Consider the following 20289-nt stretch of genomic DNA (forward strand, 5'->3'; position numbering starts at 1 on the left):
TCATTCATTCGTAGACTTGTTCATATCCCAATCAACTTTCAAGAAGCCAGGAGCTTTTCCTTCTTGTTTTATCAATCTGCTCCACCATTTATTTTCAGCTTTTTTCACTAGGTGAAATATATTTCCCGAGCCAACACTATACCTACTCTCATTTACATCAACCTTGTCATAGAGATCAAGATCAACTACATAAGGTATCTTTTCTGCTCCAGTTGTAGCAGAGAATAGAAACTTTCCTTCAGGCTCCAGTTTAAGCTTTACGTCCTCGGCATCAGGCAACTCAATAGTGATGTAAAGCGTATCAGGCTGCTGTGCCCACTTCACAGTAGGATGTCGACTCATGGTGGCGTATGCAATTGCAAACCTAGTAAACATAGTCTTTAGGTTATCCCAGTGAGACTGTTTTCGAGTTACTAACTGGTAAGCTGCTTGGGTCGTTCCCTCCATGGAAGACACTTGTGCCAAGTCAGAGACCAGTCCATCTCTTGCAGTGGTGAGTTGTGTCTCGATCGAATCAATAAGCTCATCAATCTTTTTCCTGTTGCTCACTTCTGTGGCTAAACAAGCTTCCAACCCTTTGATTTGTGCCTCCAACTCTTTGATCATGGACTTATATTTGGCAACTTTCTCGTCCGAGGCAGTAATTTCTTTCTTTACCACATCATACTTGGAAGTTTGTTGCCGCACAACAAACTTCTTCTGGGTAATCGAGACTGATAACTCTGAGGCCACCTTCAACTCATCTTGAGCTTTAATGAAAGCAGAGGTTTCTTCCGAAAGATTACATTTGAATGATGAAAGGTTAACCTTCAATTCTGAGGGGCATGACTCGGCTGATAGCAGTGTGGCTGAGTAAAGGAGAAACGCTTCTTGCACTTTGGGATCAGCTAGAGCTTTTAACCCGCAATCAAAGATCTTCTGGAGTCCCTCCTTCGCCAAGGCAAGCTCGTCCTGGCCAACAAACAACGGAGCATCCAACTGTGGATGAACATTGATGCTAGGATTTGGCTTGGACAAGAGACCAGTAACATCAACAACCATTGCATCAATGCTCTCGAGCTTGGCTGAAGATGATCGACTCTAAAAATGCAAGTACGTGTATGAGTTATTGGAAAGTGGACAATACATAAAACCAAAAATTAAGGACAAAGCTCACCTGCTTGGCCCACAATTGTTGGATCACTTGAGCATCTAGATATTTACGGCAGGAGTAACACCAAATTGATTTATTACTGTTTCAAAAGATGAGCCAAACAGAAGACATATTCATATTAAATCACTGCAGAAAAAGAAAGACATGAGCCTGTAATTTGTAGAAAACATTGTGATGGTTACCTGCAGTATACAAAAAGACAATGCTTTGTCTGATTATAATGCTCAGTAGCATGTCTGTTAACATTACAGAAGACGTCCTTACAGGACAAACAAAACCAATTCGCCCAGGGATGCTGACATCTACACACAATTTTCATATCTGTACAAATTAGTAATATGAGGTTTTCTTCAAACTCAGGTACTCATATTTTGATGATGTAAGGGTAGAGAATCGTCCTAGAGCTTTTGACTATAACTATTTAAAGAATATGTTCAATGAGAAAAACACTGAATTCCTTCTTTCATCAAAACTGTTTTCCAATTGATGGCTCTAATGTACATGTAAATTTGCAAAGCTAACTGCATGCACATTGTTGGCTGAGGTGACTTAGCCAGTTGCTTTGCTAATGCAAGCACAACACTTCCAAGAAGGGATCTACTTTTACATGAAAAGGATGGCGAAAATCTCATAGCAACAGTAACAGATGGGAAACTTCATCCATGTGTTTTGAGAGAAAAAATGACAAAAATGAAAACCAAACTCTGAATAGAGAATATTCTTAAAGGATGGCTTTTATAGGAAAACAATCATTTCTACAACATTGAAGTGGAATGATCAATTGGGAATCTTGCTTTCGGAGATACCAAACAATTATTCAATCTCAAGGCTCAAGCAATAGAAAAGCATAGGGTGACGATTAGAGAAAATAACTCATGGCATGGCAGTATATAAATTTCAGAGGACACTAACAAAAGATGGACGAAGATGAACCTTTTGCAAGGAGTGTCAGGGCTGGGAACGCCAGTGAGATCACAGGACACAAAAGCCAAGTGATGATCACACTGTTTCTGGCTCTGTACAAAACAAAACCCAAATTACTCATTGCAATCTGCAGAAAAGAAAATGTAGATAGGTAACTTTAAAAGAAAAGCCAGAGTTAGAGTAAGCTTTGATTACCATGGCCATGTTGCAGTTTACCTTGCTCTTCTGGAGGTTTGAAGGAAATCAAAGTGGCCAAATTATAGACTCACACTTGAACTTCGTTTTTTATTATTTATTTATTTTTTTCGATGACACACTTGAACTTTGTTTGATGGTGAACAAAGTTACAAAGTACAAATTGTTTTGCAAGGAAGTATACCTTCGTTTGCATGCAAAGTATACCATGTTTGCAAGCAGCGTCTTCTTATATTCATGCTTGTCAATAATCAGAACTCAGAAGCACAACCATCTGTTTGACGCTTTGACTGCCTATATTAAAAGCTGCTTTCGTTATTGTGAGGTGACCACTAAGATTCTGAAGGCTTTTTTTTTTTTTTTTTTCCCGATGCATTGAAATTTGAAAGAGATGGAAGTTGGAACGTGCACTAATAAATGGAGTTCCACTAAACCCAAACAAGGTGATTACTAAATGGAATTCATGTAGACACATGTGGTTTATCCCACCAAAATACAAACAACAGCTTAATTAGGCCAAGCGCATCATGAAAACTTAGTAAAACTAAGCTTTAGGTTATCCCAGTGCGATTGTTTTCGAGCTACTAATTCGTTAGCTGCTTGGGTCGATCCTTCCATGGAAGACGCTTGTGCCAAGTCCGAGACCAATCCATCTCTCGCGGTGGTGACTTGTTTCTCGATGGAACCGATAGCCTCATCAATCTTTGCCCTGTTGCTCTCTTCTGTGGCTAAACAAACTTCCAACCTTTTGATTTGTTCTTCCAACTCTTTGATCATTGCCTTGAAGCCGGCAACTTTCTCGTCCGAGGCGACAATTTCTTTCTTCACCTCATCATACTTTGAAGTTTGTTGCAGCACCACAAACTTCTTCTGAGTGATTGAGGCTGATAAGTCTGAGGCCACCTTCAACTCATCTTGAGCTTTGACGAAAGCAGACGTTTCCTCGGAAAGATTGCACCTGAATGATGAAAGGTTAACCTTCAATTCTGAGGGGCATGACTCAGCTGATAGCAGTGTGGCTGAGTAAAGGAGAAACTCTTCTTGCACTTTGGGATCAGCTAGAGCCTTTAACCCGCAATCAAAGATCTTCCGGAGTCCTTCCTTAGCCAATGAAAGCTCATCCTGGCCTCCAAACGACTGAGCATCCAACTGTGGATGAACATTGATACTAGGAATTGGCTTAGACAAGAGATCAATAACATCAACAATCATTGCATCAATGCTCTCTAGCTTGGATGAAGATGATCGACCCTAAAAATATAAAATGTGTGAGCGAATGGAAAGTGGACATGAGTCTCTTCCTTTTTGAGTATGGCATCGCCGGCCACTCCTGTTGGCAACATCCAATACCTAAAACCAAAAATGAAGGGAAAAGCTCACCTTGGCCCATAATTTTTGGATCACTTCCGCATCTAGAAATTTACGGCAGGAGTAACAGTAAATTAAATTATTACTGTTTCAAAAGGTGAACAAAAGCAGAAGACATAATTATAATAAATCACTGCAGAAAAAGAAAAGACTTGAGCCTGCAATTTGTGGGGATATAGTAATGGTTACCTGCAGTTGACAGAAAGACAATGCTTTGTCTCCTGATAATGCTGAATGAAATGTCCATACACACTACTACTACAGAAGACGTCCTTACAGGACAAACAAAACCAATTCTCTTTTGGATGCTGACATCTACAATATATGAAAACCATTATACAAATTAGTAACAGGAGGTATCAGGTATGAGTCAAACTCAGGAGCTCGTACTTTGATGGTGTATTATAAGTAGAGAATCCTGGTAGAGCTTTTCACTTTAACAATTAGTTTGAAGATATTGTTCAATTAGAAAAAACTCTGAATTCCACCTTTCATTGAGATTGTTGGCTCTGGGAATGTAGAGGTCAGATGTGTAAAGCTAATAAATGTACGTAGATCTAGGATTTGAAGAACAAGCAAAATTTGGCTGAGTTAAGTGCTAGTTGCTTCAAACATAAATATTTCCAAGAAGGAATTAATCTACATTTTCATGAATAAGGATAGTGAAAATCTCAGAGCAATAGTAATAGTTGGGCAACTTCGTTCATGTGTTTAGAGAAGAAAAATAAAAGAAAAGTGAGAAACAAGCTCTTAATACTTAATAGGCAATTAATATTCCATCTCAACTTCTCAAGCATTAACAAAGCATAGGATGATGATTCATCGAGAGTAACTCATGGCATGGGAATATTAAAGAGGAAGATGAACCTTTTGCAGGGAGTGTCAGGGCTGGGAACGCCAGTGAGATCACAGGAAACGACAGCCTGGTGGTGAGCGCATTGTGTCTGGCTCTGGACCATCATCGATCACCAAACAAAACAGAAGCAATTAATTATAAGCTTTTAAAAAGAAGAGGCAGAGTTAAGAGTTACTTTTATGGGATCCGACAATCTGCAGAGAATAAATTGTAGAGAAGAGCAAGAAGAGTTAAGGAGTCTGCTTTGATTACCATGGCGAAGTTGCTGTTGATCTTGCTTTCCTCTTCTGGAGGTGTGAGGGTACCTTTTTCCTTAAAAAGCGACCAAATTAAACTTGGTCCTCAATTCCTCATAGACTTGCAGTTGACCTTGCTCTCCTGTTCTGGAGGTGCGACGAAAGCATCATGTAAAACCCAGCAAATTGAGTGTTGGGCTTTAGTTATTTATTTTTCCAAATCTGCTAAGGTCCAAATTTTTGGGACTTGACCCAAATTATTTAAAAAGTTACTTAACAAAAAAACTTAAGTAACAAAACATATTTGGTAAAATTCAATAAAACAGTTTATTCTCCGTCGTCTGAGAAAGTATAATAATATGGCTGATTCTTGTATGGCCACTGCCACACACATGACACGACTGCCTTACGTAAGATTATGAGAGATTCATCAAAAGTGAATTTTTTGGTGATATGGGGACTATGGGAGGACTTTTAGGTTGAGTTTGGCCCCGAGGTTAGTGCAGCTTAAGCTGCTTATTCCATAATTTAAGTTGGATAGGTGTTTGGTAAGACCAGATGTTGTGGATTATAACTCAATCTCCCACTTCCCAATGCTATAATCTACAAGTTGCAAAAGTGATGCTTCTGATTTCAGAATCTGAGACTATTTATTGGCTTTACCTATATTGCCCTCATCTAATTTGCTATATTACCTGATATCATCAGTTTTTACACGCTCTCAACTCACAAACTTCATTCTAGACTTTCAGAAAACTGATCGACGTCAAACAAAGCTCTCGTTTCTCTCCATCTACATATCTGCAACAAATCACTCATTACAATCTTATTTGGTAAGGCTATATGGTTATTGGAATTCATATGTGTGAAAAGTCAGTAGCTTGAATTGGGAATGCATGTTTCTGACTTTTTGATTTGGGGTTCTGTCTCTGATTCTTGTTTATCTTCTGTAGTATTTTGGGTTTCATCATCCTATCTAGTTTATTGTCTACATGATGAATAAATTATTACGGGTTCTCCAAATTTAGATTAGGGTTTTAGATTAAAGCTTTGAAAACAGAGATTTTGTTTAGAAGTTTTGATGAAAACAATGATCACATAGGTAACTGATTCGAAGAAGAGGGACTACTCTATTGCAATTAGAAGAAGGTTGTATCTACTTCCTTATAACCTAGCAAAGGTAAGTACGATCTGCATGTTGTTAATTGCGTTTGCTGAATCTCTTCTAATACTTTGAAATATGGGTTTAATGTTTGTGGATTCATGATCATATTGACTCTTTCTGTGTGTTTAGAGAACAATTTATACATCACACTAGAATTATGTTAACACCCGACTATCATAAATTGCTTTAGCTTTTAGAAATCAACAGAAATATTATAGTAAATAGATTGGATATTGATATTGTTGGAAGTAGACTAGCAGAAATTTGATATTTTAAATAAATTAGATATATATATATATTTTTGGTCTGAATAAATTAGATCAGATATTGATATCGTTGGAAGTAGACTAGCAATGGTACTAAATTATAATAACATGGTAGAAACTATGCAATGAGAACGTGTCCTCAAATTTGATTATAGTGGTATCAAGTTTGGGGCAGAGCATGACTCCTATTTTTGGTGGGAAGTCATACTTGGATATGTGGTTGAATCTTACAGGAAGTATTTGAGTGCCTTTGTTTTGATGGACATTGCTTAGTTATGTGTGAAGCAAATAACTAAGCATCATTCAGCAAGTTACTGCAAGTCGTGTTCATGCTTGGGCACCATCATCTGGTGTACTTCCACCTGATGATATAGAAGTTAACAATGTTGCAGTTCCATTAGATAGCGATGATGATTTGGCATGTCCCATTGAAGTCATTGCCAGTTCTTTAGGTAAGAGGAAAAGGACACCAACAAAACAAGTTAATGCAGGTACTGAGAAAAATAATAAAGCCAAAGGTATAGGATCAAGAAAGATTGGAGGTGCAGCTAAGTTAGCAATACAAATTGATCGGATGGTGGAATCAATTCAAACTAGGAGCACCATGACTTCAGTAATGAATAAAGGTGTGTTGGGACCTTGTATTGCTGAAGTGATGAAATCAGTTTCATCTTTACCCGGGGCAGAGCCAGGTAGTCCTTTGTGGTTTTTTGCAACTCAGTTATTTCTCAGTCAAGAAAAGAGAGAGATGTTTGTCACCATAGAAGATGCAGATATCAAGATTCAGTGGCTTTATTATGAAATGGGAATTGCTGGAAAATAATAGGACTAAGAAGCTACTAGGAAGAAGCTAGCTATTTTGATTTTGAAACTGGTTTACTTGTGAAGCTTGGACAAGTACCATGTTCTGCTAGTATTTGGATAAACTATTGTATATATGTTCTATTCTCAGTTGGATATTTAACTTGGAATGTTACTTTGCACTAGTAATCATATATTTGGTTATATATAGAACTTTTCTGGTTTTACTTCTCATTTGTTAATTAATTCTCATTTATATCTGGTTTGTTTATCGATCCTTGATTGTATTAAGATAAATTGAATGTATGAAATGATGAATTGCAGGTTTACTTGATTGTTTTCAGAATATGGACATTATAGATGAGGAGGAGTTTTACTTCTATCAAGATGTATGTTTGTTGCTACGCACAGTTGAATATTACCATGACACATATCTTGTTAAAACTCCATGCATGAATTCTGACCAAACAGGAAATAGATGGATGATGGAATTACTAGCAGGACATGAAAGTCGTTGTTATAGAATGTTTAGGATGGAAAAACATGTTTTTCTCAGATTATGTAATGATTTACTAGAAAACTATGGCTTGACTGGTTCAAAGAACATATGTGCTGCTGAGATAGTGGGAATGTTCGTGCATATGTTAGGACATGGTGTTGGGAATAGGTTAGCCCAAGAACGATTCCAACGTTCTGGAGAGACTGTGAGTAGATACTTAATTTAGTATTGTCCTAGACAGTGTATGTCGAATGGCTATTGATGTTATAAAGCCGCCGGATCCTGAGTTCAATGAAATTCCTGAGGAAATATCAAGAGATACAAGATATATGCCTCATTTTAAGGTAAATTTAACTGGCTTTTTTTTTTTTTTTTTTGCTGTTATTTATTGCAGATCTTGATTTTGTTGATGGCATTTAGTCATTTTAATCCCATATTATTTGCAGAATTGTATAGGGGCTATTGATGGTGTACATGTGTATGCCTCAATACCTCCTCGAGATCAAATACCATATATTGGAAGGAAAGGCATACCGACTCAAAATATAATGGCGGTGTGTAATTTTGACATGCAATTCACTTTTGCATGTGCCGGGTGGGAAGGAACTGCACATGATACAAGGATATTCACCTAAGCCTCCCAATGGTAATGACTGAAATTATGCAATTTCCAAATTGAAAAACAAGAAATTAAATTATCATAATTTTTATTTTGACAGGGAAATATTATCTTGTGGATGCTGGTTACCCACAAATGAAGGGATATCTAGGACCTTATAGAGGTGGTGTGAGGTATCATCTTCCACAATTTCGGTACGGTGGTGAACCTACCGGTTCTAAAGAGGTATTTAACCACATGCACTCATCTCTTAGGAGCGTCATTGAACGTACTTTTGGAGCATGGAAAAAAAAATTTAAGATTTTAAAAGACATGCCTAGTTATCCCTTCATTACACAAGTCAAAATAATTATTGCGACAATGACGCTTCATAACTATGTAAGAAAGCATAGTCGACATGATATTCATTTCAATAATAGAAATAATGTCCAAAATGAGATGGATATGGGGGGGAATGCACAAGAAGAACATGGTATAAACTACAATCTCGGGGCACAAGAAATGGATGTAGTGAGAAATTATATTGCTGCAAGTTTAATGAATGCTTGCTCACCATAGAAGATCCATTTGATATTTTCATATGATGATGTGTTGATATCAAGAACTCTTTCACCTTACCAATCTCGTTGGTGATCAAGAAATGGGAGTGATTTTGTTGGCTCCATTTTGATTCTCTCCTTTCCATTGGAGATTGAATTTTTGATGTATATATTTTGGCAATGGAAGTAAACTGATGTGCTAAAGGTTTTGTATCCCAGAAACATCAAATGAACTATGTTTGTGCATCCTCTACTATATATGTATAAGCAAATAGCTCATTTACATATTAGCTATCTTAATTGTTTGATTGGAAACAATACTTTTACGCGGACCTTCCAAAGGGGTACCAAATATCCCACTTTGATGTTCCAATTGTAACCGGTGGCTACATTGATTTGGACATTCTAGTAGAGTTTGGTGGTGGGCATAAGAAGTTTGGCATTACAAGACTTCACATGGAAGAGGATACAAGGAAGATTATTGATTCAGTCGACGGAAGTTACTCAGAGGAAAGAACCCATATTTCCTTGCAATAATATAGTTAGAACATGAAATATAATGTCAAAGACACTTGAAGATGATTACACACACATGTAGGATAAATGAATGAGTAGAGTATAACTTATAGAGATAATAAATGTTATTATAAAGATCATAAATGTTATTATTTCTAAAAATATATAAGTAACATCATTTTAACTTCATGTCCTTTTTGGTCATTTTCTAAACTCACAGCACTTTTATACTAAAGTTTACCAAACACTTAAACACTGCTTTTGTACTCACAGCACTTTTAAAAGCACAGTTTACTAAACACCCAGCTGATTATACTCACAACTGATTATACTCACAACACAGCTAAAGCTGCTTTTAAATTAATCACCTCGGGGCCAAACTCGCCCTTAGTTAAGTTACTTAAAAAGCTAAAAAATAAATAAGTTAAGTAATAAAATGTATTTGGTAAATTTCAATAAAGCAATTTATTCTAGGTCTAGTTTGGTTCCCATATTTGAGAGCCCAAGAAACAAAAACTCTGTATTTGCTGTGTTTGGTAAGGGGTTGAAAATCAGGACTAGTCTTTCAGGACAAGGGAAATGAAAAAAATGATTCCTCTCATACCTCCAAGAGATTTATTTTTTTTCCTAGTTTTTTTATTAGTTTATTACATTAGTTACAAAATTTCTAGTGGAAAATCACCGTCTTATCACCTCACCAACACACACGTCCAAACACATTACATCCCAAATTGGAAACCACTGCCTTACCAGCCCACTGCCTGACAACTTTTCAATTGTATCTGGACACTGGAATGGAAAATTTATGGAAAATTTCTATTCCATGAGAAAGGCAAAAGACAAACTATAATTTCCACGAACCAAATCAAGCCTAAATGTTTAATCATTTGGCACCAGCTTATAAAAGTTAGGCCGAGGTAACTTTTAGCTTATAAAGGTTAAAGCTGCTTACAGCTATGCAAATTGCTTCTTCCCTTGCAGCTAATGAAATTTTCCATTGACTGTATTCGCGTCTCCTGTCTCATTAGTGTTCGACTGTATGTTGTCCTTCTCTCCTAGCCATATTAATAAAGCAATATTGGGATCCTTGCGGGTTATATAATTTATTGTAAAGATTTGATTCCCGGGATATTAAACTTTTGACGTTTCTCAAGCTAGTGATTAATCTAGCTAGCTAGATTGTAGATCGTAGTGATGATGGTGCTCCATTTCATCACCCAAGGTTTCTTTTACTATCCCTTTGCACCAGCCAAGCATGACAAGAAAAACCAGCATTTCAAAGCTAAGTGTTAAGCTTTTCTACTTTCATATTCTTAAGGTTTAAAACTTTTGTTGGCCGACTCCGCAAGTCCGCAAGCAAATTTTGAGCCAACACAGCAGATCAAAATGGTTGTCAAAATTTTGCCATTTCTTAAAGTTTTGCTCATTCGCTCACACTGCACAGAACTTGATCGAGTTTTGTTCTGCTCCAGTGACAGCTCCACTGAAAATTTTGGTTCAACATGAATGCCTGTTAAGGGTTCCAATAAAGTAAGACATACAAGCAGCTGAAAAGCACTTTGTTGTCCAAGTGAGACATTATTATTCCCATGTTGTCACACTACAAAGTTCAGTAGATCACAATGCCGACCAGTTTGTGTAACCAGAACCGAAATATAAATCATGCAAAGTTCGTAAAGGTTGTCCTTAAGCTATTCCACTCCGATTGTCGCTGAGATACTAACTGGTTAGCAGCTTGGACTGTTCCTCCATGCCGGACACTTGTGCTAAGCCCGAGACCAATCTATCTTTGGAAGAGGTTACTTGAGTCTCAATCGAATCCAAACCTCATCAAACTTCGCCTTCTTGCTCTCTTCTGTTATTAGAGTTGCCTTAAGCTTAGCAATTTTCTCCTCTGAGGCAAGAATTTCTTTCTTTGCATCGATATACTTGGAAGAATCTTGCTGAAGCACAAACTTCTTCAGAGTAATTGAAGCTGCTAAGTCTGAGGCCACCTTCAACTCATTTCTAGCTTGAATAAAAGCAGAGGTTTCCTCTGGGAGATTATGTCTGAATGATGAAAGGTCAGCCTTCAACTCCGATGGGCAGGAATCAGCTGATAGAAGTATGGCTGAATAAGTGAGAAAATCACTTTGCAGTTGGTCATTAGCTAAAGTGTCTCTATCACAAGTCTTTTTTTATCTTTTCTACACATGGATTTCTTGAAAAAAACAGTCTCACCCCACATCGTGCATCAAGTGCATTTTGAACCTAAAGTTGCAATTTTCAACAGTACTACATAGCTAAGCTTCTTTGTTTTCCCACTACCAGTTACTCGTTTGAAAGTAAAGGGGGGGAAAAAAAAAAGACTGGCGAGGTTTAGAGAAATTAATTCTGTCGAAAGAAATATAATTAATCAGATGATTACAGAACCAAAAAAAGTAGAGGAACCACTTGCAGGGAGTATCAGCCTTGGGAAAGACAATGACATCAGGGGAGAGTGAAGCCATGTGAGAGCACCATGTCTGAATTACACCAACCAAAGCATTGAGTTATAAGCCCCGAGAGAGTAGCATTTCCAGCGTAAAATATCAAATTATAATCTACAGAAATTAAACAAAGTGTAGAGAGATTTACCTTAGACAGTTCCATGAGTTTGATACTTTGATAGTGAAAAAAGTTGCAAGGTAAACTTTTAGTTTGCAAGCAATGTCTTCTTATATTCATGCTTGTCAATAATTACAAGCACAACCATCTGTTTGACACTTTGACTGCTTATATTAAAAGCTTCTTTTGTTCATGTGAGGTGGCTTCTTAAATCCGAAGGCTGATTTTTCGATGCATTAAAATTTGAAAGAGGTGGAAGTTAGAACGTATACCAACTTAAATGGAGTTTCACTAACGCCAAACAAGGTAATTGGTAAATGGTGTTCATGTAGACACTTTTGGTTGGATCCCTTTTGGTTATCCTACCAAAATAGAACAACAATAGCTTAATTAGGCCAAGTGCATCATGCAAACTTGGTAAAACTAGTCTTTGGGTTATCCCAGTTCGACTGTTTTTCAGCTACTATAACTGGTTAGGCTCGGGTCGTTCCCCCCCCATGCAAGACACTTGTGCCAAGTCCGAGACCAATCCATCTCTCACGTTGGTAACTTGTGCCTTGATAAAATCGATAACCTGATCAGTCTTTGCCCTGTTGCTCTCTTCCGTGGCTAAACAAGCTTCCAACCTTTTTATCTGTGCTTCCAACTCTTTGATCGTGCATGGCCTTGAAGTCGGCAACTTTCTCGTCCAAGGCAACCATTTCTTTCTTCACCTCATCATACCCTGTTGCTCTCTTCCGTGGCTAAACAAGCTTCCAACCTTTTTATTTGTGCTTCCAACTCTTTCTTCACCTCATCTACATGTACCATGTATATCGGATATTGTGTGTCGATCACATAGGTGAGACCATGTGTGTTTTTGCATAAAGTGATGAATTTCAATTCTTGCAAATGTTAGGGTAATACCAATAAAACTATGATATATATTATCAATAAATCTTCCCTCAAATGATAAGAGTAGAACCAATTCCATATGCTAAAATTATAGATAAAGGTTGGCACATTAACATTTGTGTTGAAGGATGTGGACATAATGTGTGCCTCTACAAACTAGGGTTTAGAGTTGTAATAGGAAAGTGTTCTAGGTATTCAATTGTATTCGGATTCTATTACCTTTTGTATACCTTGTAACTCCCTATTTAAAGGGCTCCTATTATCAATGATAAACACAACTACAATTCTCCTACAACACGTTATCAGCACGAGTTCTAACCCTAGCCCAAAAGAAAAAAGAAAAAAAAACCTAAAACTATCTCTCACAAAATCTGCCGCAAGTCCTCTCCTCCCTAAACCCTAGCTCGGCTAGCAGCCCACTGCAACCCACTGCAGTCCCTGTAGCCCGCGCTGCACACCAGCCCACAGCCCAGCACGCCCCTGCTGCAGCCCACTGCCCTGCACGCTTCCTGCAGCCCCCGCGCATCCTGCAGCCTCCAGCCATCTCCCTGCAGCCCGCGCTGCACACCAGCCCGCAGCCCAACACGCCCCTGCTGCAGCCCACTGCCCTGCACACCGCCTGCAGCCCTGCGCACCAGCCCGCCTGCAGCCCTGCGTCCATGCCTGCCGCGCCACTGCACCAGCGTCCCTGCCCGAAGCTGCTGCCTACCTTGCAGTTTCTGCCCCGCCACCTGCATATTAGGAGGAGGAAGAACAGAGGAAAGAAAGAAGAAGAAGACCCGAAGGAAAAGAAAGAAAAAGAAAAAAAGAAGGGACCCGGCCCAGAAAAAAAAAAAAAAGAAGAAGAAGGGACCCGGCCCAAGAAAAAAAAAAGAGGAAAGCCCAAAGAACAGACGGTCCAGAAAAAAAAAAACACGCCTGTTCCAACACGCGCGTGTCTTCAAGCCAAGAACATCACGTAAGTTTTTATAATTAAGGTTGCTGCTTTCTTGTATTTAAATTCCTTTTATTTTCGCATACAATCCATGTTGAGGTTTTGTGGAAAACCTATCACAGAGCAAGAGCTAATTGAGAAGACTCTCTCCACCTTCCCCGTTTCAGCCATTGTGATATCAAAGCAATATCGTACTGAAGTCAATGCTGGACGGATCACGAGGTTTCATCAGCTTATCAATATCATATCTGTAGCTGAGAAACATGATAACATACTCGTGAGGAATTATAATTCAAGGCCTATTGGAACTAAGAGCGTTTATGAGGCGAATTATAATGCACCCAAAGGAGGGCGCAAGGAGCGGAACCCTAAGAATGGGGGATATGAGGGACGTATGGGCCCATATAACCGCCCTAACCAGGAAGGAAACCGCAAGTTTGGTGTGGATACACGTGGTGGTAATGCCACACGTGGGAGAGGAGGTCGTGGTATCCCTAGCCGTAATGGTGGCGCCATGGGTCGTGGTGGTGGCACCAACCCTCCTAGGGAACGCCCGCAACGTGCACAACGTGCACCTCAATTAAAGGGAGGCAACCACAATGATGAGTGTCATCGATGTGGATCAATTGAGCATTGGTTCAAGCAATGCAAGGCAAGCGAGGAACTAGCTGAAAGATACAGGGCATACAGGGACCTGAGAGAGCAAGAAGTGTACCTTGCAGAAGAAGAAGAAGATGGTGGAGATGTCAATCTCACCATAGAGGACTTCAAAGCTGATGATGAAGTGCACAAGGATGCAGCAGACTTTGATTAGATTAGTCCTTTTATTTTTCCAAGAACTTTTGTAATGGCAATTTGCCTTAGTCAATAAATGACAATTGTATTAACTCTTTCTTATGTGGCGGACCCAATAAAATGTGATGTCTAGGAAAGTCATTGAGATTATTGGTACTTAAGAGAGCCTCGCTCCACCAACATCTCTCTCTACTTTCCTGGTCATATTTGATTGGAGTTACCAAACGGATAGAGTGACTACAATGTGTCTTAGTTTGATTTTATTTTGGATTAGATTTTGGAAACTTTGATGTAATCATTGGCTATTAATAAAGTGTCAATTCTTTTACTTAATGTCTTGGACATACCTTAATTCGAACTTTATTATATAAGAGCCAATGGTTTTCATGTGGAAACACATTATGAGAATGGACAGAGTTCATTTGCATCACCTCTAATGACTATGGACATAAACGAGTATTAGAGAAACTTATGTGTCGCTCTAGTGGGTTGTATGCAACCACTATTCGAGTTATTGAATCCAACCATGTCATGAGAGACGACTTATGGGATTCTGACACATATAGTCTTTGACATGATGATCCGTGTATTAAAGACTTTACACGGACATCCATTTTCAGAACGAAGAAAAGTAAGAACCAAGAATTGGTTCGAGGAGCTGCACATGCACCACATGGTGCCATGATTGTGCAAAGACCGGCTACATATGGTCGACGCCGCCTACCCCCTGTGGCAAATACATGGCATTGACGCCATAAACCCTTATTCAACTCCTCTCCCTACTTCTCAAGTCCATTGTGGCTTAACCAAAACCTTCATTGGTTGATTATAAGGCCCATGTTTCGTTCTGTAAAGCCTGTTATTTAGGATTGAGACCATCCTATGCTAAGGAGATTGAGGAAATAATTCCATTCTTACAAAGAATCTAAGGGAATTCTATGGATTTGATCAACCAACTTACGGACCGTATAGATGTTTTATGGTGTTGGTTGATACGCAAACACGCTGGTCACGTGTTGTGCCATTATCCACTCGTAATGCTGCTTATACTACACTCCTAGCACATAACATATGGCTACGGGCTCACTACCCAGATCATCTCATTCAGTCAATTTGACTTGATAATGCTAGAGAGTTTACATCGAAAATTTTCGATGACTATTGCATATCATTGGGTATTGATATCAAGTATCGTATTCCCATGTACACACCCAATTGGTCTGGCGGAAAAGCCACCATTAAAAGACTACGATGGTAGCCCAGACTTTGGTAATGCGCACCAATATTTCCGCTTGGGTTATGCAATATCGCATGCAGCTATGCTAATTCGTCTACGACTCATAGCAGCCACTCAACTTTTATTTGCGTTACAGCTAGTGACTGGGTTCGGGTCTAATATCTCGTACTTATGCATATTTGAGTGTGCGGTTTATGTGCCAATTGCGCTGCCACAGCGCATCAACATGAGTCATTGCAACGAATGCATATATATATAAGTCCGCTACGTAGAACCCTTGACAGGCGATCTCTATTTCGCTGGATTTGAGTCATTGTCACTTTGATGAGACAGTCTTCCCGTCGTTAGGGGGAGATTAGAACGTCAATGTTCAACAGGAACGACAGTGGTCTGTCCCCACTATGTCTCATCTTGATCCCCTAAAAGTGACGAGATCACATATACCTGCTGCAAACATGCCTGCAAGGATTGATGTCCCCACAAGAGGACATGGTGTCACCCAAAGAAGATGGGTACGGCACCACCACCATGGATGGTGGTATGGTGACGCCACAAGGTGGCATAATGGCGTCATAGGCCATGGGTTCCGCTAGAGAGCGTAGGAGACCCATAGGTTCGATGGATTCTCGCCCTAAGAAGAGAGCGAGTTTGGCACAACTTGATCCATTGATCATTGATACTCAAAATCCGTCTCATGAGAATATTTTGGATTGTGGTTATGTCCAAGAGACATCGTTGGGGGACGCCTCAATGTTAGAACCAATTCCTGAGAATATAGAGATCTCTACGAACTACACTAGTGTACATGAGGACGTGGAATTATTGAGACCAATGACATCGAACCGTACTCCGTTGAAGAATGCCAACGTAGAGAAAATTGGCCTAAATGGAAAGATGTGATCCAGGTTGAATTGGATTCACTAACGAAGAGGAAGGATTTCGGGCCTGAGATGCCAACACCTCCTAACATAAAACCTGTTGACATTAATAGGTCTTCGTTAGATAGCGTGACGAAAAAAGGAGATGGTAATCTCGCCTTATGGCGCAAGGTTTCTCACAACGCCCTGGAATCGACTACGAGAATATATATTCTCTCGTAATGGATGTCATTGCACTCCACTACCTTGTCAGTTTGGTAGTTTCCAAATAAACTGAACATGCAGCTTACAAATGTGGTCACTACGTATCTTTATGGGGATCTAGATACGGAATATAATGAAGGTTCTTGTGAACTTCATTTACCCAAGTCAAGTGGCTCTAGACCACGGAGCGCGTTTGCAACGAGGTTGAAACGCTCACTAAAGTGACTACTTGATTGGGAAGGGATATGATGAACTATGCCCACGCGTTTCCATGACAAGTTCCGGATTTGCAATTGTCGCGGTTTATGTTGATAAACATAATTGGAACCCTTGTGAGTTAAGGAAAACCGCTGAACACCTGAAATCCGAGTTTGAGAGGAAGGACCTTGGGAGAACACGGTTTTGTATACCGTGTCAATAGATGCTTAGGCATTTTGATAAAGTCAAAGATGCACTCCCATGGTCGTCCGTAGTCTTGGCCCTAAAAGGGATCCGTTTCGTCCCAGGGATGATGACGAAGACATGTTAATAGCAGAAGTGTTTACTTATGTACAATAGGCGCATTATTGTACTTAGCACAATACATGACCGGACACCTCAATTGTTATGAACTTGTTGGCTTGTTGGCTAGATATAGTCCCGCGCCAACGCAACGCCATTAGATTGGTATAAAGACAATCTTTCGATATTTGAGAGGTACGATTGATATGGGCTTGTTCTATCCCTACAGAGAAAATAGATAACGGAAGTGTGGGATCGGACCCCACAAGGCAAAATGCCACCTTCCGTGCTCCTCCTCCCCTCCATCAAAATGACAACAAGCACTTCTAAATATTGAAGTGAACCAAATCCGATCAGAGGATAATGTAGCGGACTTATTTACTAAGTCGTTACCAAAATCCACATTCGAGAAACATGTGAAGAGCATCGGATTGAAAAAGTTATCTGAACTCCTATGATTGTAGCAATCAGGGGGAGATATGGACATCAGGGGGAGGTATGATGTCTACATGTTAGATCTCGAAGAGTGAATGACGTGTTGTGCTCTTTTTGTCCTTCGACCAGGGTTATTTTTGTCCCACAGGGTTTTTGTTACCTGGCAAGGTTTTTAACGAGGCAACAATCAAAGCGTCATCGCCAAGTTTGAGCGGCACAAGGGGGAGTGTTGAAGGATGTCGACATAATGTGTGCCTCTACAAACTAGGGTTTAGAGTTGTAATAGGAAAGTATTCTAGGTATTCAATTGTATTCGGATTCTATTACCTTTTGTATACCTTGTAACTCCCTATTTAAAGGGCTCCTATTATCAATGATAAATACAATTACAATTCTCCTACAACAATTTGTACAATATTCCGAGCATTGAAGTATGGCATACTTAGTCATAAATACCAATTTGTGTAAATGATAATTTCATATACGCTCGATAAGAGCTCTAGATTCATAACTTTGCGAAAGTTAGAATACATTGCATCAATATGAGCATAATTCAAATTTGACTTTTTTAGTCTTGTCATAGTACTCATTAAGGCAATAAGTTACTCTGACTATAATAGAACGAGTATATATGAGCTTTAGACGTTTTATTCCATGAGTGAGCATTAAGGCTCTTTCATTCATTCATGGACTTGCTCATCTTCCCAATTATCCCAATCAACTTTCAAGAACCCAGGAGCTTTTCCTTCTTGTTTTATCAATCTGCTCCACCATTTATTTTCAGCTTTTTTCACTAGGTGACAGATATTTCTCGAGCCAACACTATACCTACTCTCATTTACATCAATCTTGTCATAGAGATCAAGATCAACTACATAAGGTGTCTTTTCTGCTCCAGCTGTAGCAGAGAATAGAAACTTTCCTTCAGGCTCCAGTGTAAGCTTTACATCCTGGGCATCAGGCAACTCAATAGTGATGTAAAGCGTATCAAGCTGCTGAGCCCACTTCACACTAGGATGTCGACTCATGGTGGCGTTTGCAATTGCAAACCTAGTAAACATAATCTTTAGGTTATCCCAGTGCGACTGTTTTCGAGTTACTAACTGGTAAGCGGCTTGGGTCGTTCCCTCCATGGAAGATACTTGTGCCAAGCCCGAGACCAGTCCATCTCTCGCAGTAGTGAATTGTGTCTCGATCGAATCGATAACCTCATCAATCTTTTTCCTGTTGTTTACTTCTGTGGCTAAACAAGCTTCCAACCCTTTGATTTGTGCCTCCAACTCTTTGATCGTGGACTTATAGTTGGCAACTTTCTCGTCTGAGGCAATCATTTCTTTCTTTACCTCATCATACTTCGAAGTTTGTTGCCTCACCACAAACAACTTCTGGGTAATCGAGGCTGATAACTCTGAGGCCACCTTCAACTCATCTTGAGCTTTAATGAAAGCAGAGGTTTCTTCCGAAAGATTACATCTGAGATTCTGAATGATGAAAGGTTAACCTTCAATTCTGATGGGCATGACTCGGCTGATAGCAGCGTGGCTGAGTAAAGGAGAAACTCTTCTTGCAACTTGGGTTGAACATTGATGGTAGGAAATGGCTTGGACAAGAGATCAGTAACATCAACAACCATTGCATCAATGCTCTCGAGCTTGGCTGAAGATGATCGACTCTAAAAATGCAAGTACGTGTATGAGTTATTAGAAAGATGATACATGAAACCAAAAATTAAGGGAAAAGTTCACCTTGGCCCACAATTGTTGGATCACTTGAGCATCTAGAAAGTTACGGCAGGAGAAACAGAGAATTAATTTGGTACTGTTTCAAAAGATGAGCAAAACAGAAGACATATTCATATTGAATCACTGCAGAAAAAGAAAGACTTGAGCCTGTAATTTGTAGAAAACATTGTAATGGTTACCTGCAGCTGACACAAAGACAATGCTTTGTCTCCTGATAATGCTTATCAATATGTCCCGAAAAAGAACGACCACAGAGGACGTCCTTACAAGACAAACAAAACCAATTATTCTTGGGATTCTGACATCTACAGTATGAAAAATGTTGTACAAATTAGTAATACGAGGTATTCTTCAAACTCAGGTACTCATATTTTGGTGATTTAAGAGTAGAGAATCGTCCTAGAGCTTTTTACTATAACTATTTAAAGATTATGTTCAATGAGAAAAACACTGAATTCCTTCTTTCATCAAAACTGTTTCCAATTCATTGCTCTAATTTAAATGTAAATTTGCAAAGCTAACTGCACATTGTTGGCTGAGGTGACATAGCCAGTTGCTTTGCTAATGCAAGCACAAATACTTCCAAGAAGGAATCTACTTTTACATGAAAAGGATGGCGAAAATCTCATAGCAACAGTAACAGTTGGGAACTTCATTCATGGGTTTTGAGAGGAAAAAAGAAAAAATGAAACAAACTCTGAATAGACAATATTCTTAAAGGATGGCTTTTATAGGAAAACAATCATTTCTACTGCAGCATTGAAGTGGAATGATCAATTGGGAATCTTGCTTTCGGAGATACCAAACAATTATTCAATCTCAAGGCTCAAGAAATAGAAAAGCATAGGATGACGATTAGAGAAAACAACTCATGGCATGGCAGTATAGAAATTTCAGACGACACTAATAAAAGATGGATGAAGATGAACCTTTTGCAAGGAGTGTC

At 39.2% G+C, this 20289-nt stretch overlaps 4 protein-coding genes across 4 annotated transcripts; 1 reads left to right on the forward strand and 3 right to left on the reverse strand.

Annotated features, from left to right (window-relative positions):
• Window positions 1-1229, reverse strand: LOC133737097 (uncharacterized). The gene is made up of 2 exons (XM_062164719.1): window positions 1157-1229; window positions 1-1080 (listed from the first exon to the last, which is right to left on the reverse strand). The coding sequence occupies exon 2, from the start codon at window positions 1039-1041 to the stop codon at window positions 1-3; it is 1041 nt and encodes a 346-aa protein (XP_062020703.1). The 5' UTR covers window positions 1042-1080; window positions 1157-1229.
• Window positions 1230-2678: 1449 nt separating this feature from the next.
• Window positions 2679-4836, reverse strand: LOC133739190 (RING finger protein ETP1 homolog). Its single transcript, XM_062166927.1, has 5 exons — window positions 4749-4836; window positions 4508-4590; window positions 3830-3955; window positions 3653-3725; window positions 2679-3523 (listed from the first exon to the last, which is right to left on the reverse strand). The coding sequence occupies exons 1-5, from the start codon at window positions 4749-4751 to the stop codon at window positions 2798-2800; spliced, it is 1011 nt and encodes a 336-aa protein (XP_062022911.1). The 5' UTR covers window positions 4752-4836; the 3' UTR covers window positions 2679-2797.
• A 1931-nt stretch (window positions 4837-6767) lies between these two features.
• LOC133737098 (uncharacterized) lies at window positions 6768-8098 on the forward strand. Its single transcript, XM_062164720.1, has 4 exons — window positions 6768-6855; window positions 7289-7631; window positions 7705-7807; window positions 7910-8098. The coding sequence occupies exons 1-4, from the start codon at window positions 6768-6770 to the stop codon at window positions 8096-8098; spliced, it is 723 nt and encodes a 240-aa protein (XP_062020704.1).
• Window positions 8099-18199: 10101 nt separating this feature from the next.
• Window positions 18200-19999, reverse strand: LOC133737099 (RING finger protein ETP1 homolog). Its single transcript, XM_062164721.1, has 5 exons — window positions 19866-19999; window positions 19523-19648; window positions 19347-19419; window positions 19184-19273; window positions 18200-19082 (listed from the first exon to the last, which is right to left on the reverse strand). The coding sequence occupies exons 1-5, from the start codon at window positions 19997-19999 to the stop codon at window positions 18282-18284; spliced, it is 1224 nt and encodes a 407-aa protein (XP_062020705.1). The 3' UTR covers window positions 18200-18281.
• Between the last annotated feature and the right edge of the window lie 290 nt (window positions 20000-20289).

This window comes from Rosa rugosa, chromosome 3, assembly GCF_958449725.1.
Source record: "Rosa rugosa chromosome 3, drRosRugo1.1, whole genome shotgun sequence".
NCBI lineage: Eukaryota > Viridiplantae > Streptophyta > Magnoliopsida > Rosales > Rosaceae > Rosa > Rosa rugosa.